The sequence below is a fragment of the Trachemys scripta genome, chromosome 2, assembly GCF_013100865.1.
Source record: "Trachemys scripta elegans isolate TJP31775 chromosome 2, CAS_Tse_1.0, whole genome shotgun sequence".
Classification (NCBI taxonomy): Eukaryota; Metazoa; Chordata; order Testudines; family Emydidae; genus Trachemys; species Trachemys scripta.
The window spans coordinates 166,315,302-166,343,108 of NC_048299.1; the positions used below are offsets into that span (position 1 = coordinate 166,315,302).

The following is a 27,807-nucleotide window of genomic DNA, read 5'->3' on the forward strand; positions in this document are numbered from 1 at the left end:
CCTCAGAGAGGATTTTATTTCAGGTTCTGTGTCTGCATTTATTACTTCATTTTTCAACAACAGTTTTTACATTTTTTTGGCAGAGTTTGAATTAGTCTCTGATGGTTGGATGTAGCTGTGAGTAGAGAACTGGGAATGGTGAATGTCTCCGGTGATTTTTTTTTTTTTGATTTGGGAATTTTTGACAAATTGTGAACATGTCTTTTATGAATGGGAGAAAAATGGGTTTGATTTTAAAGTTATTTGATTTTAGAATAAATGATGTAAATATGCACTGAGCAGGGGGAAGGAGATGAGTTGCAATAGTTACTTGGCTACTGTCGCCTAATGCTGTTGTGGGGCCATTTTGCTACTGTTTCATTGGCTGCCTACAGAGAGTATTCCATCCCTCTGCACCAATCTCCTTTACTTGGGTTGACACAGAGTCCAGGATTCACCTCTTAATAGATTAAGCCAACTTGAAAGATACTCAGTGTTCACGATTTTTCATACGAATGTGGGAATCGTAATATCAGGTCTGCGGTCTTTCTAGGACAATATACTATAATTTGCAGTGGCCAGTACCAGATGCTTCAAAGGAAGGTTAACCTCCTCCCTAAAAATTAAACAAAAAGCCCCTCAAATGAAATAACCTGAATATAAGGGAAGTTTCTTTCTAACCTTCTACTTTCTGTGTTTTTAAAAAATAAATTGTGCATTAGACAACACACCCATGAATTCAGATTATTTTTATACTACCAATTAGACATATTGAAACTTCTTTTTCCCATTGGTTCATAACTTTGTGAGTCTGTGTTCCCTTTAGGCTGAAACTTGTGACAGTCTGGCCCTGTTTTGTAAATGAAAATAAATGATTTAAAATGTTTTGTATACAGATAAGATCAAGTAAATGGAGCACTTCTAACAAATGTGGATGGTGGATGAAATGGAAAGATTTTTATGAAATTCAAAAGACATTATTTTACACATACAAAGGGAAATCTATCCGCCACCCACATTTAAAGTATGTTAGATTCTGGTGCAAACTTCAAGTCTAGAAATTCACTTTTTGGGGTTAAAAAGATCAGTGTAATTTCACAACTTTCACCATTTTTAATGCTACACAGTTTAGTCTTATGGTGCTTATTACCTGTTGAAAGTTTTAACATTACGTATGAATTTTCCATACTTTTGTGAGTATAAGCAAAAGTCTTAATTTATTTTAAAATGAATATAAAAAGTTTTTTTCTACTTTATTTTTCTACGTGAAGTAACGTCAGATTGAATATCTGCAGTATATACTCATTCATGTATACATATCTACACTGTGTGTTTATACATACTGGACACACACAAGGCGTGAGAGAGAGACATTGCCATAGACTTAAATGGGAGTTGGATCAGGCCCTTAGGGACCACCAGTCACTGTATTATCTAAATACTGATATTGAAAAAAATAAAGGGCTTAAAAGACTTACAGCAAAAGGTGAGCTTTGCTCTCACTTTTCTGGGGGTTAGTTGATAAGTATTCATTTTGTACATTTTATTGCATTATGAGAGAGTTTGAAATAAGAAGATGAGTTTCTGCTTGCCTTCATAGCACACAGTCTTCATTTAATTTGAGTAATCCTTTTACTAAACATAAATATTTTAAAGGCCGTATAAATTGATGTATGCATTCTTTTTCAAGAAAAAAAAAATTTGCATCAACAAATGTACATAGATTTCTAAATGCAAATTATAGTATTTAGATATTTTAAAGTTAAAAAAGGAAGTAACACCTTTAGTTGTAAAGAATGTTCATGGTGATACTATTTACTGTTAGAATTGCAGCTGTTGTGTGTAGCACCATTTTAATCTACTACTCCCATGTACATTAGTAAAATCCAAAAATAATGTACCATTTTAATTTCAATTACCTCTTTCCTAGATGTGTTGGGTTTACCCTAGAACCATTAGTACCAGATTTATTTTGTTAGGTTGTTACAGTTCTGTGTTTTTATTCTGTTACTACTTAGTGTCATGATTTGAAGAATGGAACATGAGCTGTTGTTTTATGTGGTAATTTTTCTTATAATCTTTTGGCAGTAAACACTTTACTTTATAAATTATTTGCCTTTTTCAGAGGCAGATTTCCCCAGAAGGATTTGGAGGCACTGTTTCCTGGGATGAGTGCCGATTTCACTAGTGAAAACTTCTCCGCTGCATGGTATTTGATAGAAAACCATTCAACAACAAGGTTTGTGGACAATAACAATGTTTTTAAAACATCCGACAGTATTTGTATTGTTACTGAGCATCGTAGATATCAATGGTGGTAGTAGTGGAAGAAATGTTTGTACTGCAGTAATGTCCAGAGGCCCTAGTCCGATTTGGGCCCCATTGTGGTAGGCAATGTACAGACACGCAGTACAAACCAGTAAAGCTTTTAATCAGCAGGCATGTGAAATGCGGTAATAGAAAAAGGTAGGACCCTCCAGTGAGATTCATGGGGTGAATTTTTGGAAATTTTTGCCAATGACTCCAAGATAATGCTTAGGAAGAACAACTTCTAGCTTTTGCTTGTGTGCAAACCTTCAGAATTGTGTACACAGAACTTGCTCACATAACCGCCTAATTCAAAGCCCATTGAAATTAATGGAAAAATTTTCCTGATTTCAATAGAATTTTGATCAGGCATGGGATCATGGTAGTTACATGGATACATTATGTACATACACTTTTGCATAAGCAACTGAACATGCACAATTCTGCAATTTTTGACTACAGTAGATTTAATGGAGGATGGAGCACTGTTTAAAAAAATGTGAACTTTAATATTCTTGTAATGATATTAGCTTGAAACCAGTTATTGAAATAAAGACTTCATTTGGTGTAGTAATTTTCTCTTGCATTTTAGTGGTAGAACGTGTTCAGTTTACCAGGATCCAAGAAGGCTATGACCACTTTAAACGAAAAGCACACAGTTGTTTAGATGGGCATAGAATACTTTTCATTTACTCCTGAATTGAAACTATGACTGAAAGATCTCTAATTATAAGACAAAAGAGCTGCTCCAATAGCAAGGGACCAGTATGTTCCAATACATGTGTAAGAAGAAGAGTGTATTTGAAATAAAAGTAGTTGGGAGGAAAAATGACTTTTCATTAGTTGTCTAAGCTCTATGAGCCTGATTCTGGCATCTTTACTTACAGTGAATAGTAACTCAGTTGGACCACTCATTGTAAAGATTGCAGACTTGAACCCTAAAATAGATCTTTGTGGTTACCATTCAGGAACTGTTAACAGGACCAGGAATCTATCTTTTGGTTTACCAGGATTTAACTGGAATGTAAGCAACAGAATAAATCCATAATCAACTCTCCAATAAAACAGTATGTCGATGAATAAAATACTGAAATTGTGGCTGTTGAGAAAGATGCTGCTGTCCATGAGTTGAAAACATAAATAACTACATAGACAACAACGTAGCTTGACATAGATTTACTTTCTTAACTGTTTCACATTGTTGTGTTGGATCAGTGCCTAGTGATGCATTCATGTGTGAAACCTCATATTAAAATGGCATGTTAACTCAAGACATGGAATCTATCTTTGGAAAATAATTTGTCACAACTTTCTACAAAACCGTTCTTGTGAAGTACAAATTATTGTTGTATAGCTTTCTTTATTTGCTTATCCCATTAAGCTGTTTTTTGCATTGGGTCCACTGCTCTGGACTGAAGCCATAATTCATAGATATTTCTGTTCAAGCCAATGCAATGGGGGCAGAGTGCACCTTTATTTTGTATTGATTTATTTTTAAATGGAAAGCACTTTCTGCTTGCATGTTTGCTGAACCAACTCATCATAAGTATAAACAAGGAACAAGGGTAGGGCAAAGTGAAGGAAAACTGAAAATTTAAAGTGGCAAAGATGCAAATATTTTTTCAGACTAGTAACAGCAAGGAAGACTTGAATGATAGATATGATTTGATGATGATTCAGAGGTGATTATAGATTAACAGACAAAGTTGTGGATTAAGGATAATTCTGAATCTGCTGGATCTTTAGCTATTTTCCCAAGGCTAGAAATTTCAAAAACATGGGACGAAGAAGATGTTACCCAGGTGGAGCAGAACATCAGATTTTCAGATATTCAGTACTAGGAAGCTATTGGGGTGTGTTTGATAGAACAAGTACATAAATGAGAACTAGAAGATTTAAGAGTTAATTAAGAAGGATAGACATAATCAAGGACAGATCCATGCCATGAGCTAATACTGAAAGAAAAATGTAAAAAGATTCCACTGAGTAGGCTTTCATTGACATAGAAATGGTGGGGCACGAGGTTGGGGTTTGGGACTCCTGACGCCTGTTCCTAACTTTGCCACTACTTTGTTGTGTAACCTTGGGCAAGCTAGTTAGGGTAAAATTTTCAAAAATGCCAAAGTGACGATTAAGTCCCACTGAAAGTCAGTGGGATGTAACTTGCTATGTCATTTAAGGTTTTTCAGAATTTTAGCCTTGTCCTCTCTGTACCTCAGTTTCTTCAACTCTAAAGTGGAGAGAATACTCATCCCGTTTTGTAAAATGCTTTAAAATTTATTGATGAAAAGCACTGTATAACTACTAGGTGTCATTATTTTGGCCCCCACTTACCTTACTTGTGCTGTTGTGTTGTTGTTTTTTTCAGAAGAGCACAGCATATCCTTAATGTCCCTACCCTTTATTTAACCCCAGGTAGCAGAAACTCTGAATGTGTGGAGCTTTGATGTTTTGGTTAGCTCATGTATGTTTTTTCCTTGAAGGAAATTCAGATTTTTTCACCCTAAAATTATTTTCCTGACAGAACATCATAACAAGTATAAACAAACTCTTCAGACTTCATATTAATTTATCAGCTAACAGGGAAACATTAGTTAAAAGAGAGCAGTACTGATTTTGTTGAGCCCAGCAGTCTGAAAGTGCTGCTAGTAAGAAGTTCTTATTGTACACCAAATAGGCCATTTCAGACAGTGAGTAATATGATTTCCGACCAGCAAATGGAAACGGGAAATAAAGCAAAACATTGTGACATCATCCCTGTATAAAGGGAAATGCCTTTGCACAGTGCACCAGTGCTTTCACAGCAGGTGGGGATCACTTTCTGACTGACTGAGCTCAAATTAGTTAGTTTTTAGTTTGTTCTTTCAACAAATCTTTTACTAACGCTTTTAAACTGACAGAGGTTTTGGTACTATTGTGTTAGGTGTATCCTCAGTGGTGGATTTTTTAATTTCCATCCCTCACTGTCTTCTTGAGCAGTCATTGTTTAAAATTTTTTGAAATATCTTTGAAAAATCACACTTTTTTCTAATTATAATTTGGTATTTCTATGCTTACTAATGGTGGCTAATTAAATAACCTAACTTGTAATAACTTCTCTCTGAATACAAGCAACAAATAGTATATGTGTAGTGGTTAATCATGAATTACAGATATTATTACTTTGAAAATAATCAAAGCTAGTTGAAACTAAATTTCCAATTTAAAAATTTCATTAAAGCAAAAACGGATAAAAAATCTAGGAGTACTGAGGAGCAGTAATATGGAAATATATCTACTATAGGAGCGACACTGGACAACTAGTTAGACATGAATATTCAATGCAGCATAGTAGCAAAAAGCCCAGTAGGCTGCATGTGCAAAAGCATAAAGGAATGGAACAGGAATGTGTTTTTCTCAAAGGCTTTGATGCAAAATTGCATTTAGTTCGGGACCTCATTATCAAGAAGATGTTGGTAAATTTTGAGTGACTTCGGAAATTAAAAACAAAAAGTGAATGGGATTAAGTTTAAAAGAGTTAAATGTACATTGTTTGGCTAGATGTACACAGAAGAAAAGAGGTAAAAGCAGGTAATTATGTAGGATGGTACAGTGCAAGTGGATATAGCTTGGCGCAATAGGGTGAAATTTAGAAAGGGAAAACTTAGGATCAGTATCAGGCAAGACTTCCTGACTGCGAAACCTACGTAGTGGAAAATCTCTTCTAAGAGAAGTGATGGAAGCCCCTCATTTGGGACAACTAGATTGTTCAGAACTCTAGAAATGTAACATGAAGAACAATTCTTCGTTGGCAGGAATATGTAGTAGATAACCTAATAAATCTCTCCCTTGTCTAATATTCTGTGATATGATAAAATACTGTAAATTACCATGTCCTGTGTGCTAAATTTTAATACATGACTTTTATTGTATCAATCCCTTTTCATTGTATCAACGACAGTGTTTCTTCTTTGCTTAATTTCAGTTTTGATCAGCTCAAAATGGCAGTCATGAATCTGAAGAAGCAGGCAAACAAGAAAAATGAGGGGAGTCTAGCATATGTGAAAGGAGGTCTCAGCACTTTTTTTGAAGCACAAGATGCCCTGTCAGGTAAATTGATTAATGAACATCAGCAATATAAAAGAAAAATCAAATATTCATATAGAAAATCTATTTTAATTTACTCATTTCAAAGTAAAAAAGTATGAAGAAGGAAAATAGATTGACTAACCTAAAATTCCAAATGATCAAGGTTGCAAGATGGGACTGGCCAGCTAGATGTACTAATCAGTGAAAGATGGGCACCAAAAAACCTGCTAGGTATCAAAGATATTCCAGGAAGATTGCATAATCCACAGTATGAAATAATCTAACAAAATCCAGAAGAGCAAGAAAAACATACTAAACCAGAGCTGACAGAAAGAAGATAAATTTCAGACTTTAGGAAAATAGTCTTGGTGCTGTGATGTCTCATCCTGAATTTAGATTGAAATGGTTACCAGTGTACAGTAAGTTCTGACTTGAGAAATCAGGCCAAGAATTTCAAAAAGAACTCTAGTCTCTCAATTTTGGGGCGACCAATTTGATAGAGAGGCATTATTTTCATTGAGCCCATCCAGCCGCTGAAAAGTAAGGGCCCTTTAAGGTGTTGCAAGATGAGCATGCAAATCTGAGCACTCCTAAATCACTGTCAGTAGAAAATCTTGGCCTAAGTCTATTTTAATAAGAGACGAGAAATTCTGATGAGACAAAATCTTTTGGTGGCAGGTTTGAGTGATGTAACTAAGTGGAGAAAAATAGAGTAGTATCATTACTACTAGTATCATTACTACTATCATTTTAAAAGATCCTAGTACTGCTGGTCAGGTTCTAGTTACCTTTGCAGTGGTTCTAATGACCACGGTTATAGCTTTCAATGGCTTTTAGAGGTGGGGAGGGATCTCGTTCTCTTTAGGAAGTGCATCACAGAAATGTGACACTGTGCTTGTGGAACATTTATGGTCCGTTACTGTGTTTATAGATCTAATAACTGCCATAGATGTTTAATAGTTGCAGACAAAAGTGGAATAGGAAAGAATATGCTGAAATGGCATTTTAGAGGGCTTGTTACTTCCAACGGCTGTAACAGACATTTTCTTACATGAAAAATGCTGATAGATCATGTTTTATTTTTTTTTCAGTAATCCGAAATCACCTGGGCAAATCTGAAATCCTAATTTGTAAATAATCCTAAATCTATGAGTTTATGTGAAAATTTGACTTTAAATCCCTATGATTACACCCAAATTCTTTTTGCTGTAGAGATAATATAATATCAAAATATACTCCACTACAGTTCATGACACACTTTTCCAACAACAACAACAACAAAAAAGTAGTCCTAATGGATATGTGGTAACTCTGCATGTGACCTCTTGGAAGATTATTTTGGGAATTCTCTTTTCTCTGACTTATGAAGGCTGGGTGGGGATTTGGAATGCATTATTATAAAGTGTGTGTCTTTTCAGTAAGACCAAAAAACTCGTCTGCAGTTGTTTCTCTTGTCCCTTCCTTGTGAATCCATGCTCTGTAAGACCAGCCTCATAAGAGATTAAGAGGCCAGAGAGCCAGCCAAGCTACAAGTTAATTTTACAAATATTAGCCAAACAAAAGGAAAATTGCAAAGCACCTTTTATTTCATTTTAAAAAGTGTCTGCTTGAATACAAAAATAGTTGCTAGCATAATACCTTTCTGCATTTTTCAGCTGGCATTCTGCAGCTTTCCAGTAGCTTCATTCAGAGTGTTTTAGCTGAACTAATTCTGTGCTTTCATTTCTGTTCATTTTAGGGGCATATCCCCCCATCTTAAAAAAAAGTCTTAGTGCAGCTGCTTTTGTATTATAAGCACTATGAATTGAAAATAGAAGAGTACTGTAGATCTTGGTGTCACTTTGTGCCTATGATCAATGACGTGGTTTGAGTCTTCCTCCCAGAGACCCCTAATGAGCATTCAAAAGGAAACAGACTTGTAGTTTGTGCCAGTGTAAACAGTGAATAAAAAAAAAAAAAATCATTAAGAGGAGAAGAATGACCGTGATGCTGATGCTGTTGAAAATTAACATCTTTAAGGCTTTGAATCTCCTCCTTGCATTCAGACCTGTAGCATTAGAATTGGAGGGCGTTTTGTATTTGATTTCTAAAACTAATTCTTGGGGAGGACACAATTAGAGCTATGGGAATAACTAGTTTTTGATTTGCTGGCATTTTCGAACAATCAAAAATAAATTTCACTTAAGGCAGAACCAAACATTTCCTTTTGACAAAATAATTTCATTTTGATTTTGACTATATGTAAACGTTTGATTTTTTTAAAAAAATGAAATTTTGAAACAAAGTTGTTTTGAACCAAAAAAATCAAAACATTTTGTTTAAAAAATGTCAAAACAATTTTTTTAAATATTTTTAGTTGTCGTCCCCTCCTTCCCCAAGCTAAACAATTTGGTAAAACTGACACAAGTCTGCAGACTGTTTGTGACACCAAATCTGCATTTTTCACTAAAAGATTTGGCTGAAAAATTCCGTCCAGCATTAGTTATAGTCTATTCCCTTTCCTCAGCGTTCATTCACCCTCCCTCCCCATGTTTCCCGTCCCCATTGGCTCCTCATCTAGTCTGTCACCAGTCTGCTGCTGTTCCTTGACCCAGTCTCTTTATGCAGCCACTCCCAGTTCTTCCCCCGCATCCTGGTTTCTCATCAGATCTGTTTTGCCTTCATCTTTCTCCTTCCTCCAACCTGGGTCCCAGTTTCATTGTCCAGTCAGTACCAATCTACCACCATCCCAATACCCAGTCTTACTCTCCCACCCCGATCAGCTTCCAGTTCCAGTCTCTTTCCTCCTTATCACACTCCTTGTCCCACTCTACTCCTGGTAGGTTTGACTCTTGTCTCCCTGCATTCAAATCAGGCAACTCCCTATACACCACCTTGGCATCAGTAGGGGAGGGCATTCAGAGTTCAGGAGAGAGAGTCTCCCGGCTTTCAGTTCCATTTCCTGACCAGAATCCAAAACAGCCTGCAGCATCCCAAAGTTGCAATTGCAGGGATAATCCTGCTCAGCCCCCTGCTGGCCTGAGCAGGAGCATGCCAAGAATGGAAATTTTAGCTATTAAATTCTAGCATGTATTTATGAGCATGTACAAATTGCAAAATTTTCAAAGGCATATAACTTGGCCCAATGATGGGTGGATTTAACAGGGATGGCAAAAGACACATCTGTGACAGACTACCCTTTGACCTTCAAGTTCCTGCACCAAAGCATGGGGGCTCTTGAGTTTCTCAAAGAGAAGGTTACCAGAATTTTTTAACCTGGGCAAAACAATTTATTTTTCTCTAGCCTCATTCTCAGAAATGGCTGAAACTTTTGGCTGAAAGTTTCCAAAAACATTCAGCCTGAGTCAGAGACCTGGCATGGAACATTTCAACCCAATCTCTTCATCAGAGTTGTTTATATTCAATTACAGCGCCATTACACTTAAATGTAGGAGTTTATTATTATTTGTTGATGTTGTAGGTTATACAGTATTAATTTGCATAGGGAGTTATAATGCTGGTGATGTCTTCCCATGCAAGTACAGTGGAATTTCCATGTAATATTTTTCCTCCTTTAAATTCTAGACACGTCTTTTTGTTTTTAAACTGAGCTACATCAGAGACAGCTGATATTTTAAAGCTGAAATGTGGCTTCAACATAATCCTTAATAAAGAATATAAGCTTGATTCTGCAAACTGCTTCACTAAATAGCTGTTAAGCTATACAGCTGTCAAAGTATCACATGAACTAGAGAGAGAAAATACATATTAGATCACATCTAGTCCATCTCTCCTGCCAATACAGTCTAAATGTCCTGTGTTTATTGAATTTCCTCCACTTCCTGACAGGAAATCCATTAGATTGTGGAATAGCCTCCCCACAGGAGGCATTCCATGATAGCCTACATCAGTTTTATCCCAATACCCCTATATTATCCCCAAACAATTTTTTTCCACTCTTTGTTTACTCCTCTCAATTATTTGTGAACTATTACCATGTCCACCTTTTTTCTGTTTAACAAAGCAACCTACTTCTAGTTCTTAAATTGGTCTTTCCTAATCAATAGTCATTTTTGCTTCGTTTTCTTGAACTCCTTAATTTGTTGTGAAATCTACAGTATTAAGAAATCACCACATTTCATAGTAAAATTTTATTGAGAAATAGAATGCTATGTCACCTGACCCCAGGTGTTTTGTATTTTTGTTTAACTATAAAGTGGAAGAACAAATATGTTTGTACATTTTTAAGCTTACATTTTTAACAATTTTTTTTAAGATAAAGGGCCGGATCTTGCCTACACTTATTCACAGATTTGTGTGTGACTGCTCCTGTTAGTAAGGGCTTGAAAGATTGGACCCAGATTTATTAAGTAGACTGTCAAAACTGATGAAATCTTTACATCAATTTCAATGTATCTTTACAAAAAATAAATAAGTGAAAAACATAAAGAGTTGTACCAAAAGATGCTCATTACATTGTGCAATTTGGAAAGTGTTTACTAAGAAAATAAGAGGTCAAGTAGGCCGGACATATTGTTATTTGGTTTAATTTCCTGGAAAATAAGAATGCCTTATCAGATCCCCATGTCTCTTTGTCCGTTAGCTTGGCTGACAGTTTGACAGTAACTTTACTATAGAGGAGATGTTCAACAGGAAGTTTGCTTTGTCAGTGAAAGGAGGCTGTAAACTGAGCTGAGGGGAACAAGGCTCACCTCGACTTGACCCATTTGTCAGCATCAGTTATGTAGCTGGTTTATTTCCCATAATACTAATGGTAACCTAGAAAGTAGCATTCCAAACAGGGCTACTGTTCCTTTCATCGTATTGCCTTTGACAGACCACATACCGCCATAAAAGATTCTGGACAGATAGTAATCTAATATATATTTTAAAATGAACTTTTTAGAATCTTTACACTGCAAGGTTTCTTTTTAGTTAAGTACAGATTAGAGAAATACACATTTGCATTTACTAAATTACCTGAATTTTCAAGTGCGTGACAGTCACATTACCAGTTATCTTTCTTCCTGCCTTTTGGATATGTTGAAAAATTCTAAAATAAGTTATAGTTTGAGATTATGACACTGAGTAGGGCAGCTTTGCACAGCTCATCTAGTGCAATTCTGCTGAAAAACTGGTTTAATTAGCCCTTGGAAGAACCCAGTAGAGTAGAGGGATCCTTGGGTGGCATAATTCCCCCTTCTCCCATCGCTAAATCTGGGTGTGGCCAAGGGAAAGTGAGCGTGGCCAGGGCATGTCTGTGCCCTGGTGAACCCTGTTGTCCATAATGATCCTTGGTTGCTGAACGAGTTAGAGCAGCATTTAGGCTACTTTAACTTGCACCTAGTGACAGGCCCAGAGCAGAATGATTCCAATCTCAGGTGAGTGCAAAGTGTGGTTTGCAGACCACATCATGCCCTCCTTTGCTCTCCCCAGCCTTGATTTGGAATGGACACAGCCACAACCCACCATTTGGCCCAGTGTCAGGAAACTTATGGTGTGGTATTACTACTGCTTAATCCAGTTTCTCCAAAACAGAAGAAACCACTACATAGTCATTCAGTTCTGAGTCAGTCTGGGGTCTTGGGAAACTAACAACTGATGTTTGCCTGCCATATAAATGTTCCTTCCTGTTGGACAGTCTGAAGCTATCCAAGTACGTTGTGCGTATTTTCACAGCACGCTAGTAATGCAACAGATGTGTTTGACATGACACATTCATTCTAAGGTCCTGCATTTTCAATAGTTTTTATTCATCAATCCAATTTTGGGATGGAATTATACAGTTAAGAGCTTAAAAACATGTACTGGAAGGGGAAATGTTCTGCCTACTTGTCCATGGGCAGCCAAACTTTCAAATTTGGTTGTCTTACAAGAAAACCCATTTGTCAAATTTTCATGCTGTGGTTTCATTCAGAAGTAAATTAAATATTGTTGCTGCTGTTATTGTCTGTCAGTAGGATTCTTTGCATTCTGCTTGCTTTGCTTTGGTCTACTGTCCCAGGTTACTCATTATTATTCTCTTGTTTTTAGTGTGTCAGGCACTAGGTCTTGTATATTAAGTTTTAGCCTCACTGTAATATAAATTCACACTGGCTGAGCAGAAGCATATTAGACTGAGAGTCAGAAGTGAGACCATATAATAATGCATTTTAAATCCAAATAAATATCCTAGTACTTCAAATAATATTATGGACAATATCCATCTGACTTGAAATGTAGAACTGTTCATACAGAATAGCACTAGTCTAGTCCCTTCATTTGAGTGTTCTTTGTGATTATGTAAAAGAATATTTTGTTCTTGGTCCCACACCAAGGTAGTAGAGAATAGCCTGGCAAGGGTGTAAACCATCTATTATTTATTTATTTTTATGGTAGCACTTAAAGGTCAACCAAGATTGGGGCCACATTGTGCTGGGCAGTGTACAGAGTAAGAGGACACTTCACTAGTATCTACGTCAAGTACTGGAGTACTTTCTTGTGGGGGGACTTGTTTTTATTAAATTCATTGCAGATTATCCATGCTCTATACTGCTTTGCTACAGGACAACAAAAACAATATTTCTACCAAGAACAGTGTATTCTGAAAGGCAGGTGGTCTGATAGTTAAAAGCTTTTAATTAAACATGCATATGCATTGTAATTTGTTGTGGATTTGATGGTAATCAGGTGTCATTTCAGATAAAACCAACATCTTGAACACTCTCCTCCTCTTCTTTGCACAATACCCAATGAAATAGCAGGTTGTCAATATATACATTTACATTTCCACAATGGGCCAATTCTTTTTGACCGTTAGGTCATCATGTTGAGCCAAAGGTTAAAACCAAGGGAGTGGTGGTTGCTACAGCCTAGTGAATCTGGCATACATATATTCAAAAGCAGCTTCAAGATGATACATCTGATTGACTGATTGATTTACTTAATGCAGCTTTGCCTTTAAAACCCCAGAAATGTTTATTCTGTCAACTGTACCATCCTAGAGTTAAGCTTCCTGACATATGGGACAGACTTGTTTTTCATTGCTGCAAGTCCAGCATAGCACTTCCTAGGTTTTGCAAAGTATCAAACAAGAGATTTCTCCTTTAAAAATAAGAGAGACTTCAGTTGGAATGGTGGCTGAGTCCATGCTGAAATACATGTGCCCAAAACTGTGCATGTCTTAAGCGCCTTAAGAATGATCCATATTTGATCTGCGTCAGCGTCTGACTTAATGTCTTCTAAGCTGGTGACGGCCTTCAGAGCTCTGGCCTGAAGATCAATCCTGAACACTTGGTCGATTCCTCCAAAATATCTGGTAATTACCTTAAACTCACCAGAGACAGTTTGAAGTTACTGTCATGTTTTATGACTTAGAGTTTATTTTGAATCCCATTTTCAAATTTTATTTTTCAATTGTTTAAGCTATAGATAATCTTTTATTAGACCAGAATATAAAGCTGAAGGTTGTGGTTGGTGCTGTGCACAAAAAGAAACATATCTTGTCTAACTATGACCTACATGTCGTTTGAAAGCCCATAGTCTCCACTACATAGTTTAAATTCACGTTGTTATTTCAGTTTTGATTCAAACTCTTCTTGTCCTTATCTGCACAACTTGTAAAGCTGCTTTTATGCCTTATGTGATATCTTGAGATGTCTGAGATCCCAAGTTCACCGGGTCACTAAAGAGAGTATAACTTTTCCTATTCTGTAAAACCTGACATAACCAGAATTGCTCAGCTGCGGATTTTTTCAGTGGCTCATTCAGCGGAGTAATAAACCTAGCTTTTAATATACATTTCTGAGACACTTCCCTAAGAGACTTTGCTCTTGCTTATATAAACTTTCTTCCTACGTGGATGCATTGTTACCAAGTTTTGAAATTTTATTATAAGTCTTACAGTAGTTTGTGTTTTTCTTAAAACCCCAGGCCCTGGAGTCAGGTTATTATTTGAGACTCTCTACTTTAATAAATAAATACATATTTTTTCTTGCCCTTGTGGTTGTGGGGAAAAGCATGAAAAAGCTCAAAAAAACAAAAGATAATTAAACACAATCCAACATTATTTCAAAATCTCATGCTTTTTGAGGTCCAACATATTTTTTCAGTAGTTAGTTTGGCAATGTTTTGGATGTTAATGCAATATGATTCGAGATTAAGGCCATGTTTTTCCTTCAAGTTGCAAAATATTTCAATATTTCTGAAAATGAAATCGTATTTAGTGACACTGTAAGTGACAGTACACCACATTGCTAATTTATAGATCTTTTAGCATTTTATGGAGCAATCTAGTAATAGCTTCTTGAGGACAAAGTGACACACTTCTGTACATTTCAGATGATCAGTAGAACAGTCATATACATATCTGGGATCCATTATGAAGACTTTACACTTCTCATAGGGGGCATGCCCTTATCAAAAGCTTTTCAGGTTTTCTCCAAATTACACAGATCATTTCATCTTTCTGACATGAAATCCATGGACATTTGGGTTTCCATTTATTCTGGAAAGTGTGTTTACATTTTACATTTTAGTTTTTCCTATTCCTTAGTATACTTTGGTGCCAGAGGCTTAATGGATACTATGCCCAGGGCCTTCAGAACTATGCTCTACTGAATCAGTCTGTCTTCCTTAGTTGTTTGTTTTTTGGTTTGATGTGTTCCAGACACTTAAAAAAAAATTAACTAAGTTTCTGTGCAAAAGCTCTCAGTTTTGTTCTACTTCTGCTCCCGTTGGAAACCAATGGTAAAACTTCTATTGACTTCAGTGGGAGCAGAGTTAGAGCAATGCTGAGCTGCTTTTGAAAATTTCACCCACAGTTTTTGAACAAATTGGTATTAAAAATAGTGTGTATGTTAAAGATTGACTTGCAAATTTAAATTGCCTGGTTCTGCAAAGCTGTAACAAAGTATTAAACCATCTCTTTCCTAATATTAAATTGTTTTTAATACAAACAGCAACTAATCAAATTGTAGTTTAGATTACTAGAAAGCCTATTGCAGTGTAGTTGCCAGATTAAACTATCACTTGTTTTTCTGGCAAAGATAACTGTCTTTGAACTCTTCAACTGTGGTTGAAATGCCTAGATTCAGTCTCTCCTTGCCCCAATAACTGCAAACTTTTTATCAGAGCACTAACAATGTTCCAGCTGATGCTCAGATATGGTAAGCCGTGGTCCTAACCAAGCATATGGTTTGTGTGGCTGAGTCTAGAGATATAAAATTTCTGGATGTTGTGAAGGCATAGAAAAAAAACATATGGGGAGGGTGGTTGAAAAACAGAAATTTTGGAAAAAATTGAAATATCTGCAGTAGTTAATTGCTTATCAAAATGAAACTTTGCTTCTTTAAGAGTGAGAAATGTATTATGTATAATTTAATTAGCACATAGAGATTACTGCTAGTTACATTTATGAAGTAAATAAGTATAAATTCTTTGTATTTGAATAATGACAAATATACATAGTAATAGAGATGGAGCTGCACGCTGAAATATTTGTATATTTTTTGCCTGTTGACATCTCTCTAAAATATGGGGTAGGGGAGGAGGAATTAAAATATTAAAAATAGAAAGCATCAACATTGTTGACTTGTACACAAAAAGGAAGGTTATCTGTAGGACTAGAAATAGTATGTAAATTGAGATCTGATGTTATAAAGCAGATACAAAAGAAACTCATGTTTCTAGAGAAAAAGTGCTAAAAATGAACATATTTATATTAGGGTTGTCAAGTGATTAAAAAAATTAATCATGATTAATTGCACGATTAAAAATTAATTGTGATTAATCGCGCTGTTAATAATAGGATACCATTTATTTAAATATTTTTGGATGCTTTCTACATTTTCAGATATAGTGATTTCGTTTACAACACAATACAAAGTATATAGTGCTCACTTTATTTTTTATTACAAATATTTGCACTGTAAAAAAACAAAATAAATAGTATTTTTCAATTCACCTCATACAAGTACTGTAATGTAATCTCTTTATCATGAAAGTTGAACTTACAAATGTAGAATTATGTACAAAAATACCCTGCATTCAAAAATAAACTTTAGAGCTTACAAGTCCACTCAGTCCTACTTCTCGTTCAGCCAATCGCTCAGATAAACAAGTTTTTTACATTTGCAGAAGATAATGCTGCCTGCTTATTGTTTACAATGTCACCTGAAAGCGAGAATAGGTGTTTGCATGGCACTGTTGTAGCCAGTGCCGCAAGATATTTACATGGCAGATGTGCTAAAGATTCAGACGTCCCTTGATACTTCAACCACCATTCCAGAGGACATGCGTTCATGCTGATGACAGGTTCTGCTTGGTAACAGTCCAAAGCAATGCGGACCAACACATGTTCACTTTCATCATCTGACCCAGATGCCACCAGCAGAAGTTTGATTTTCTTTTTTGGTGTTTGGGTTCTGTACTTTCCACATCAGTCTTGCTTTTTTAAGATTTCTGAAAGCATGCTCCACACCTCGTCCTGATTAGATTTTGGCAGGCACTTCAGATTCTTAAATTTTGGGTCGAGTGCTGTAATTATCTTAAAAATTTCATATTGGTGTCTTCTTTGCATTTTGTCAAATTTGCAGTGAAAGTGTTCTTAAAACGAACAATGTGTGCTGGGTCACCATCTGAGAGTGCTATAACATGAAATATATAGCAGAATGCAGGTAAAATAGCAGGGCACATACAATTCTCTCCCAAGTTGTTCAGTCACAAATTTAATTAACGTGTGTGTCATCAGCATGGAAGTATGTCCTCTGGAACAGTGGCCGAAGCGTGAAGAGGCATATGAATCTTTAGCACATCTGGCACGTAAATATCTTGCGACGTCAGCTACAACAGTGCCGTTCGAATGCCTGGTCTCACTTTCAAGTGACATTGAAATTGAGAAGCGGGCAGCATTATCTCCCGTAAATGTAAACAGATTTGTTTCTCTTAGGGATTGGCTGAACAAGAAGTAGAACTGAGTGGACTTGTAGGCTCTAAAGTTTTACATTGGTTTGTTTTTGAGTGCAGTTATGTAACAAAAAATCCTACATTTGTAACTTGCATTTTCATGATAAAGAGATTGCACTTCAGTACTTGTATGAGGTGAATTGAAAAATACTATTTATTTTATCATTTTTACAGTGCAAATATTTGTAATAAAAATAATATAAAGTGAGCACTGTACACTTTGTATTCTGTGTTGTAATTGAAATTGATATATTTGAAAATGTAGAAAAACATCCACACATTTCAATAAATTTCAATTGATATTCTGCTGCTTAACATTACGATTAATTGCAATTTTTCTTGAGTTAATCGCATGAGTTAACTGCGATTAATTGACAGCCCTAATTTATACATATTTATTATAGTGTAGTTAACACAGTACAACATTAAGGACCTGCAGTAAATATGGGTATATATCCAGATTTTATAGTGAACATTAAACTCTTTAATAGTGCATTATCATTATATATAGTGTGTCATATTTGTAGGCAAATCTAGCCATTATATAAATAAGTATAACTTAAAGAGTTTAGTTATCAGTTTACTCTTGGAAATGCTACCATAGCTCAAGTTTTTTCTTGTAACTTTTCTAATCAGAATCTCTCTCTCAAAAATTAACAACTTCTGATTCTGAACTTCCACTATGATCTTCATCTATTTCATTAAACTGAGGATATGCATGGCGTGAAACAAACTCTTTCACATGTTATCGTGTTTCTTGAGTTTGTGTGTATATTTCCAAACATTGACTAGTGTCTTTTTCTCATGCTTCAGAAGATGGAGGAATCTGAAGCAGATGAGAAGCAAAAGGAGTCAATGGTTGTGCTGTACAGAGGCCTAGCCACCATTTTGTAGGAGCAATGTGCTTGGCAGATTCCCAGATTGCACTCTGGGACCAAATACCTGAAGAGGTTCTGTATTCTGCAACATTTGAAAATGCTTCACACAGCGCACAGTCAACCTGTGGAACTCCTTGCCTGCGGAGGTTGTGAAGGCTAGGACTATAACAGGGTTTAAAAGAGAACCTCCATGAATTTATCTAGTTAAGTCCATTAATGGCTATTAGCCAGGATGGGTAAGGAATGGTGTCCCTAGCCTCTGTTTGTCAGAGGGTGGAGATGGATGGCAGAAGAGAGATCACTTGATCATTACCTGTTAGGTTCACTCCTCTGGGGCACCTGTCATTGGCCACTGTCAGCAGACAGGATACTGGGCTAGATGGACCTTTGCTCTGACCCAGTATGGCCATTCTTACGTTCTTCTGCTTTTCCAAAATCTAATCCTAAATGTGTAGCTTGTTTAGTAAACCAGTCAAGTGATGTAACAATGCTATCATCATTAACATAACTACCTTTGAACCTTGGATCTAAGTGATTTGCAGTAGCATATATTGGTTTACAGCAGAATTCTTCCCATCTGCGTATAAAGTCCTTCACTTTTACATCTTCCTGACTTGTATGTGGAGATGAGCTTAGATTTTCAATACAGTTGACTTTATCTTTGTCATAACTTGAGGAATGTCCGACAGAAGTGCTTTGTCTGATTCAGATACAGTGATTGAAGAAGCAGTTGGCTGCAGAATCTTCAGAGTGTTCTGCAGGTGAACCCAGAAGGTATTCTCATCAAGTACAGTGTGTTGTACACTTTTAAGATCTTCAGTCATCACTCTTTCTTGAAGAGCTTCTTTGTTTTAATACATTTTCAAATGACATCCCCACAATTCCCATCTTGTTTTGTTAGACAGGTGCAGTGTTACCATTTTATTTTTACAATACTTTTCTTCTTGCTTCTTCTTAAAGAATATGAGTAGTTGTCACATTTTATAATTTCTTTTACTTTTTTTATAGATCTCCTCCAGTGTGCACAACTGCATGAAATCATTAATAAGCAGGTTTAGGCATTAAAAAACATATTCTTTTATAGTTATATGGGGATATTTGTCCATTATGTTGTCCCATTCTATTTTCATATTACTGGCATTGTCAGTCAGTGGAGCAAATACTTTCCCATTTCCACTCTTCTCTAGTACTTCACATATTTCTCTCCTAGTATACTTTGCAGTTTGTCTGTTTTCTCCTAAAGTGGTGTTATTACAAAGTTTATGATTCCTTCCCCTTCCACCCTTACATTTGTCTACCCATATGTAAGTACTGCCAGACAAAGTGCTTCATTGATTTTTTTTTTTTCTTGCACAGGTTTAATTGCATGTTCATATTCTGACTGTAGAAGAGGCTTGCTCAAAGAATGTTTGCTTGGTAACTGGTATGATGGTCTTAATAATTTAAATGCTGCCTGCCAATAACTGTTTTTTCAATGACTGACACTGGAATACCAGAAGCATATGTCACTCTTGCTTCATCAGTCTTTTTTGTTGATATTCAGGTGTCATCTTGTCTATAAATGAAGTCATTGTTGGGAGGTAATATCTTTTATTGGACCAACTTATGTTGGTGAGAGAGACAAGCTTTTGAGCCACACAAAGGTCTTCTTCAGGTCTGGGAAAGGAACTCCCAGCCTCACAGCAGAATGCAAGGTGGAAAAGATTTTTTTTTTACCATAAGTAGTTAGCACATATTGTAAGGAACCATTCAACATAGAATGGTCTGTTAACACCCCACCCGCCTTGTCTCTCTAATATCCTGGGTCCGACATAGCTACAACTACACTGCATACAATCATTGTTGGGAATCTTTTGGATATCGTTGGTTCAGATGCCTGTGTTTTCCTGATGATTGAAGAGTTGAAACTGAGTGTACAACACTTCCAGATGAAGATGTCACAGAAGCAGGACTTCTGGATCAAGAATGTTTGTTGCAAATGCAACCAATGTCCGTGTTGTCTATCTCACACTCTTCTTCTTGACCTTCATTTCCACTTTTAATGTCTGCAGGATATTTCATGCATGCTAGGATGTGTATGGTCATTCTGGTGGCATTTGGAAATGAATATTTCATTTGGCAGTATTTGCAAAACACAGGTCCTTTTTTTGCCTGAATGACTTCCAGCTTGGAAATACTTCTACATGTTAGAAGACAGTCACATCATCTTTGCTGAGGGAGAAGGAAAAAATAATAAGAGCTTCTCTGTGCTTGGTGCGGTTGGTTCCTTTGGTGGATGTCAGGGTCAGGACTCTGAGACAGAATCCATTCCAGCTCCTCAAGGTTCTCTTCCAACGCCTTGCAGGCACAGGCCTCTGCCCCATTGGCTGTACACAAGCAGACAGTAATCTGTTCATTTGTTCCCCAGCAAAACACAGGGTGTCAACCTTCTAATCTGCTGAGGAGATAGGATGAGTGTGCTGCTCCCTGGGGCCTGTCAGGAGGACAGCAACTTCAAGATAGCAGCTACTTCTCTCTTCCTGCTCACGTTGTCTCCACACCAAACTTCACTCCTGCTTGCTAGTAAAAATGGTAGCACCTTGTACTGACTGGGGGGCTATAATAATATGCCCCAGAGGATTACATAGATATATTCAGAATATAGGCCTACAGTATACAGGAATTGTAATTGCCTAATACTATACGTTTTGAAATAAAGCAACTTCATTTGACATTCTTATTAGAAAGCATTTTGAAGAACTGAAGTTCAGCAGTAATAATATTTCATATATTACTCTAATAATTCTTTCACTGTTCATTCAGAGACACATTTTTTCACATGAAAATTTCTTTTCCATTTCCCCCCAAAGTTCCAATTTTTCCATATCAGGCATCGGGGGAACGGGGGGAAACCAGGAAAAAATAATATTTTTTTTCCTGAAAGATTTTGAATTTTTTCTGGAGCCTCTTATCAGTGAGGCCTACTCCTATCCCCCTCATTGGCATCTACTTTGACTGCCCTTGTTTGCACGGTGTCACTTTAGCCCATTCTTGAGCTTCTTTGTTGTTGTTGTGTGGAAGCAAGAAATCCAGTTTATCCAGCTGGCACTTTTTCTTTTCCTAGGCTTTTGAGCATCCAGCCTCTGTGTATGAAGAAAATGTTTCACTGTTTTTGAGTTACTTTATAATGAAAAAATGATTTTAATCACCATTTTAATAAATCCTTCAGAAGCTTTTTGCATTGAATCTTGAACCTAAAATTTGGTATGTGCATCGTTCTCAATGAGGAATGGACATATTACTAAATCTGAAAATACTGTTGGGTGAAAGGTAAAAATGGTTTCTGTATATGGAAAGTGAAGGTGTGTATTGTGCATGTGTAATATGTTATATTCTCTACCAGTTTGTGTGCATAGAGAAGTTATTTATATGTACACCGTGTTCAGTGTGTTTAAGTTAATTTAGCTGGACTAGTTGTGCAAAACTAGTCCAAACAAAAATACTAACTGATATGTAGGTAAACAGTCACCATTATTTCACTTACTCCAGACAGCACTTTCCCTCTACTCTAGAATCTCTTAACACCCTGACAAAACACTTATACTTACCTACATGCCTCCAGCTTCCATCCAGTACACTCTACACGATCCATTGTCTACAGCCAAGCTCTAAGATACAACCGCATTTGCTCCAATCCCTCAGACAGAGACAAACACCTACAAGATCTCTATCAAGCATTCTTAAAACTACAATACCTACCTGCTGAAGTGAAAAAACAGATTGACAGAAGAGTACCCAGAAATCACCTACTACAGGATAGGACCAACAAAGAAAATAACAGAACGCTACTAGCTGTCACCTTCAGCCCCCAACTAAAACCTCTCCAACGCATCATCAAAGATCTACAACCTGTCCTGAAAGATGATCCCTCACTCTCACAGATCTTGGGAGACGGACTAGTCCTCGCTTACAGACAGCGCCCCAACCTGAAGCAAATACTCACCAGCAACCGCACACCATACAACATAAACACTAACCCAGGAACCTGTCCTTGCAAAAAATCCCGATGCCAACTTTGTCCACATATCTATTCAAGTTACACCATCATAGGACCTAATCGCATCAGCCACGCCATCAGGGGCTTGTTCACCTGCACATTTACCAACGTGATATATGCCATCATATGCCAGCAATGCCCCTCTGCCATATACATTGGCCAAACCGGACAGTCTCTACGCAAAAGAATAAATGGACACAAATCTGACATCAGGAATCATAACATTCAAAAACCAGTGGGAGAACACTTCAACCACTCTAACCACTCAGTGACAGATTTGAAGATGGCAATTTTGCAACAAAAACACTTCAAAAACAGACTTCAAAGAGAGAGTGCTGAACTTGAATTAATATGCAAATTAGATACAATTAACTTAGGTTTGAACAGAGATTGGAAATGGTTGGGTCATTACACTAATTGAATCTATTTCCCCATGTTAAGTATCCTCACACCTTATATGGGTCATCTCAATTATCACTTCAAACGTTTTTTTTTTCTCCTGCTGATGATAGCTCATCTCAATAGATTGGCCTCTTACAGTTGGTATGGCTACTTCCACCTTTTCATGTTCTCTGTATGTATAAATATCTTCTTTCTGTGTGTTCCATTCTATGCATCTGATGAAGTGGGCTGGAGCCCACGAAAGCTTATGCTCAAATAAATTTGTTAGTCTCTAAGGTGCCACAAGTACTCCTGTTCTTTTCACTTATACCTTGTAGATTTCCTCTCTTCCCTTACCTCCACAGCTTTTAAAATGCAGTTGTGTGACAGCTTTTGCAGAGCCACAGGTCCACCAATTTCAAAGTTTGGGTACTTTATAGCAAGGGTTCTCAAACACTTTCATAATGTGGACTGTATCTTCATCTAGACATTGTTTTATGGACCCTCACCTTCCTGTTTGTGGTTTCAAAGATCACTTGCTCTCCCATTCATGGTCACATAGCCTCCCAGTGGCAACTGCAGGAATTGATTTACATGGAAAAGTAACACCAGGAAAGTGTGTGTGTATTTTTAACTGTCCCTAATTTTAAAAAGTTTAAAAAAAAAGAAAAAAAAGCTAATTGTACCATCTCCATTTCCTTTTCATTTAATCTCATTTCTGCTTCTCTTACTGGAAATGAGACCATGGCAGACCAGCAGCTTTCTATAAATCATCTGCTACTGCTCTGCAGACCACCCATGGGTCATGGGTAGGACCCTACCAAATTCACGGCCATGGAAAATGTGTCACGGGTCGTGAAATCTGGTCTTCCCCCATGAAATCTGGTCTTTTGTGTGCTTTTACACTATAGTACACTATACAGATTTCATGGGGGAGACCAGTGTTTCTCAAATTGGGGGTCCTGACCCAAAAGGGAGTTGCAGGGGGTCGCAAGGTTATTTTAGGAGGGTCATGGTATTGCTACCCTTAGTTCAGTGCTGCCTTCAGAGCTGGGCGGCTGTAGGGCGGTTTCTATTGGCCAAGGGCCCAGCTCTGAAGGCAGCAGCGCAGAAGTAAGGGTGGTGATACCATACCATGCCATCCTTACTTCTGCGCTGCTGCTGGCAATGGCTCTGCCTTCAGAGTTGGGCTCCTGGCCAGCAGCCACTGCTCTCCAGCTGACCACCTCTGAAGGCAGCGCCACCACCAGCAGCAGTGCAGAAGTGAGGGTAGCAATACCACTCCTCCCCCTCATCCCAATAACCATGTGACCGCCCCACAATTCCTCGTTGGGTCAGGATCCCTACAATTACAACACCGTGAAATTTCAGATTTAAATAGTTGAAATCATGAAATTTATTATTTTTTAAATCCTATGACTGTGAAATTGACCAAAATGGACTGCACTTTAGGATGTAGTTACTAAGTGTAATCAAAATATGTTGATTGATTTTTGGTATACTGTTCAATACACTGCAAACAGGCAGTTTTTAAACTTCGAATATAACTTTATCTATAGTATATTCCAAACTCATAGTGCTTGATTCTCATCTCATACCAGTGTAAATCAGGAATAAATCCACTGAAGACAATAAAGAGCTTGTCTACACTGCCCCGCAGTTCAGACTATGGGGGTGTGAATGGCAGTGCACACTGAAATGCTGTGCTTTAATGCCCTCATGTGGATACAATGGGTGTGAACTAAAAGGTTCCTAGGTCACATTAACGTAGTCCTCTTCAAACAGGACTGCATTACTGTGAACTAGGAACCTTGTAATTTGCTCCCGCAGCATCCACATGGGGGCATGATAGCACAGCATTTTGGTGTGCATGACTATTCACACCATTGTAGTCCAAACTGCAGGGCAGTGTAGACATAACCAAAGGTACACCTGTTTAAAGCTGACAAATGAATGAGCAGAATCAAGTCTGCAATGTTCCAAAGCACTTAAAGAGTTAGAACCTGGTAGGGCAGTGACTCTAAAGGAAAATGTATGAGGCGTTAGACACTGATCAGTAGTTTACACCCATTCTTGAACAATAGAACTCGCTTTATTGGTGACACCATAATTGTCCAGTCTCATTTTGAAAAGTGGTTTAAGCATTTGGACTGATAAAAGTTTACATTTATACCATTTTTAGGTTGTCTCCTGAGTGTTCAGATAACTAAAGGGTCACACACTTTGTTGCTTCTGTATGCCAAGCTCACCACTGCCCACACTACAGGTTCTTTGCATCCTTTCATTCTTCCTCACAAGCTTCCTGCATGCCACCTATCCACCCCCTCTCTATTTCAGGAACTATTTGCAACTCCCCAAAGCCCCCAATACTAGGATCTCCCATTCTCCCTCCCTCATGCCAAGGGTTGTGGGTATGCCCTATTCCAGTGGTTTTCAAACTAGTTGTACTGGTGACCCCCTTTCACATAGCAAGCCTCTGAGCGCAACCCCCCCTTGTTTATATATTTAACACCATTATAAATGCTGGAGGCAAAGCGGGGTTTGGGGTGGAGGTGACAGCTCGCGACCCCCATGTAATAACCTCACAACCCCCTGAGGGGTCCCGACTCCCAGTTTGAGAACCCCTGCCCTATTCTTTTATCTCTTCTCTTCTCTTCCCCCTCTCTCCCAACCCTTTCTTATTTTTTTTCTTTCTGTCTGGGAGATAAGTCATTTAGTGTGTCAACACTTTAAACACTTTAAACTGTTAGGAAGATGGGCAGAGCTAAGTTGGGGTTATTGTTATGCTGGAAGGAGTTAATGGCTGCCATCAACCAGTTCTTTCATCTTAAGATGGTTACAGAGGTGGTTGAAGCTTTGGCTCTGCTAACTAGATGCCAGGCACTGTCACCCATTTCTCCCAACTGTTTCTCTAATTTCACAAAAATTAATAGCACTCTGCCCACCGTTACTAGATATTTTGAAATCATTGGCAATATCACACAGCAGCGTTTCACAGCTTGTTACACAGTTGAGGAACCCAAACAATCTTCTCTGCACTGTAGTAACACAATTAGGGGAAAAACAGGTCTTTTAAAAATTGGTTTCATATGGTCTGGGACCAAAACCACCAAAACGTCTTAATTTTAATCAAATGGTTAATGCATGGTGTCACTGCAGGGCAGAGTTACAATTGTGTGGGTGCTCCAACTGTGCATTTGCATATCTTAACATTAAGTTGGACTTCAACTCTGGATTTATAATTGACTTTGGGATAATTCAGCATCTTTGTAATCTCTTATATCCTTAAATTACTGGTACATACTCTCAACCTTAACTCCCTTTTATTGTAGTTTTTGTCTGGGAATATAGAGGATAATTCTCCCAAGGACTAGTAGGCAAAATGGTCAGGGATGCAACTCTATGCTTGGGGCGACTCTAAAGCTCTGACTGCCAGAAGCTGGGAGGGGAAGATGATTGGATCACTCCAATAGCACTGTTCTGTACACTACAGCTGAAGCTCTGGTACTAGCCACTGTCGGAGACAGGGTACTAGGCTTGGTCAGACCCAATATGGCATTTTTGATGTTTTTAGGTACTATTATAATTAGGGCTTTTGATTAATCACCGTTAACTCTTGCGATTAATTTAAAAAAATCAATCATGATTTAAAAAATTAATCATGATTAATCGCAGTTTTAATTGCACTATTAAACAATAGAATACCAATTGAAATTTATCAAATATTTTGGATATTTTTCTACATTTTCAAATATATTGATTTGATTACAACAGAGAATACAAAGTGTACAGTACTCACTTCATATTATTTTTATTATAAATATTTGCACTGTAAAAATGATAAAAGAAATAGTATTTTTAATTCATCTCATACAAGTACTGTAGTGCAGTCTCTTTGTCACGAAAGTGCAATTAAAAATGTAGAGTTGTTGTTGTTACATAACTGCACTCAAAACTTTAGAGCCTACAGGTCCACTCAGTCCTACTTCATGTTCAGCCAATCGCTAAGACAAACAAATTTGTTTACATTTATGGGAGATTATGCTGCCCGCTTCTTATTTACAATGTCACTTGAAAAAGTGAGAACAGGCATTTGCATGGTACTTTTGTAGCCAGCATTGCAAGGTATTTACATGCCAGATATGCTAAACATTCTGATGCCCCTTTATGCTATGGCCACCATTCTGGAGAACATGCTTCCATGCTGATGAAGCTTGTTAAAAAAATTTGTTAATTAAATTTGTGACTGAACTCCTTGGGGGAGAATTGTATGTCTCCTGCTCTGTGTTTTACCTGCATTCTGCCATATATTTCGTGTTATAGCAGTCTTGGATGATGACCCAGCATGTTGTTTGTTTTAAGAACACTTTCACTGCAGATTTGACAAAATGCGAAGAAGGTACTAATGTGAAATTTCTAAAGATAGCTAGAGCATTCGAACCAAGGTTTAATAATCTGAAGTGCCTTCCAAAATCTGAGAGGGACGAGGTGTGGAGCATGCTATCAGAAGTCTTAAAAGACTCGGATGCAAAAACTACAGAACCCGAACCACTAAAAAAGAAAAGAACCGTCTTCTGGTGGCATCTGACTCAGTTAATGAAAATGAACATGCATCGGTCCATTCTGCCTTGGATCGTTATTGAGCAGAACCCATCATCAGCATGGACGCATGTCCTCTGGAATGGTGGTTGAAGCATGAAGAGACAAAAATCTTCAGCACATCGGGCATGTAAATATCTTGCAACACCAGCTACAACAGGGCCATGCCGAACGTCTGTCCTCACTTTCAGGTGACATTGTAAACAAGAAGTGGGCAGCATTGTCTTCTGCACATGTAAACAAACTTGTTTGAGCAATTGGCTGAACAAGAAGTAGGGCTGAATGGACTTGTAGGCTCTGAAGTTTCACATTTTTATTTTTGAATGCAGTTTTTTGTACATAATTCTACATTTGTAAATTCAACTTTCATGATAAAGAGCTTGCACTACAGTACTTGTATTAAGTGAATTGAAAAATATTATTTTTTTTATTTTTACAGTGCAAATATTCATAATAAAAAATAAATATAAAGTGAGCACTGCACACTTTGTATTTTGTGTTGAAATTAAAATCAATATATTTAAAAATGTGGAAAACATCCAAAAGTATTTAAATAAATGGTATTCTATTATTGTTTAACAGTGCAATTAATCGCGATTATTTTTTTTTAATCTCTTGACAGCCCTAATTATAATT

At 37.2% G+C, this 27,807-nt stretch overlaps 1 protein-coding gene across 1 annotated transcript in view; it reads left to right on the forward strand.

Annotated features, from left to right (window-relative positions):
- EXOC2 (exocyst complex component 2) overlaps window positions 1-27,807 on the forward strand; it is a 206,281-nt gene that overhangs the window by 42,428 nt on the left and 136,046 nt on the right. The window contains exons 5-6 of the mRNA XM_034762224.1: window positions 2,105-2,218; window positions 6,251-6,375. Coding sequence (XP_034618115.1) covers window positions 2,105-2,218; window positions 6,251-6,375 — 239 coding nt within the window. The remainder of the gene's footprint in view (window positions 1-2,104; window positions 2,219-6,250; window positions 6,376-27,807) is intronic.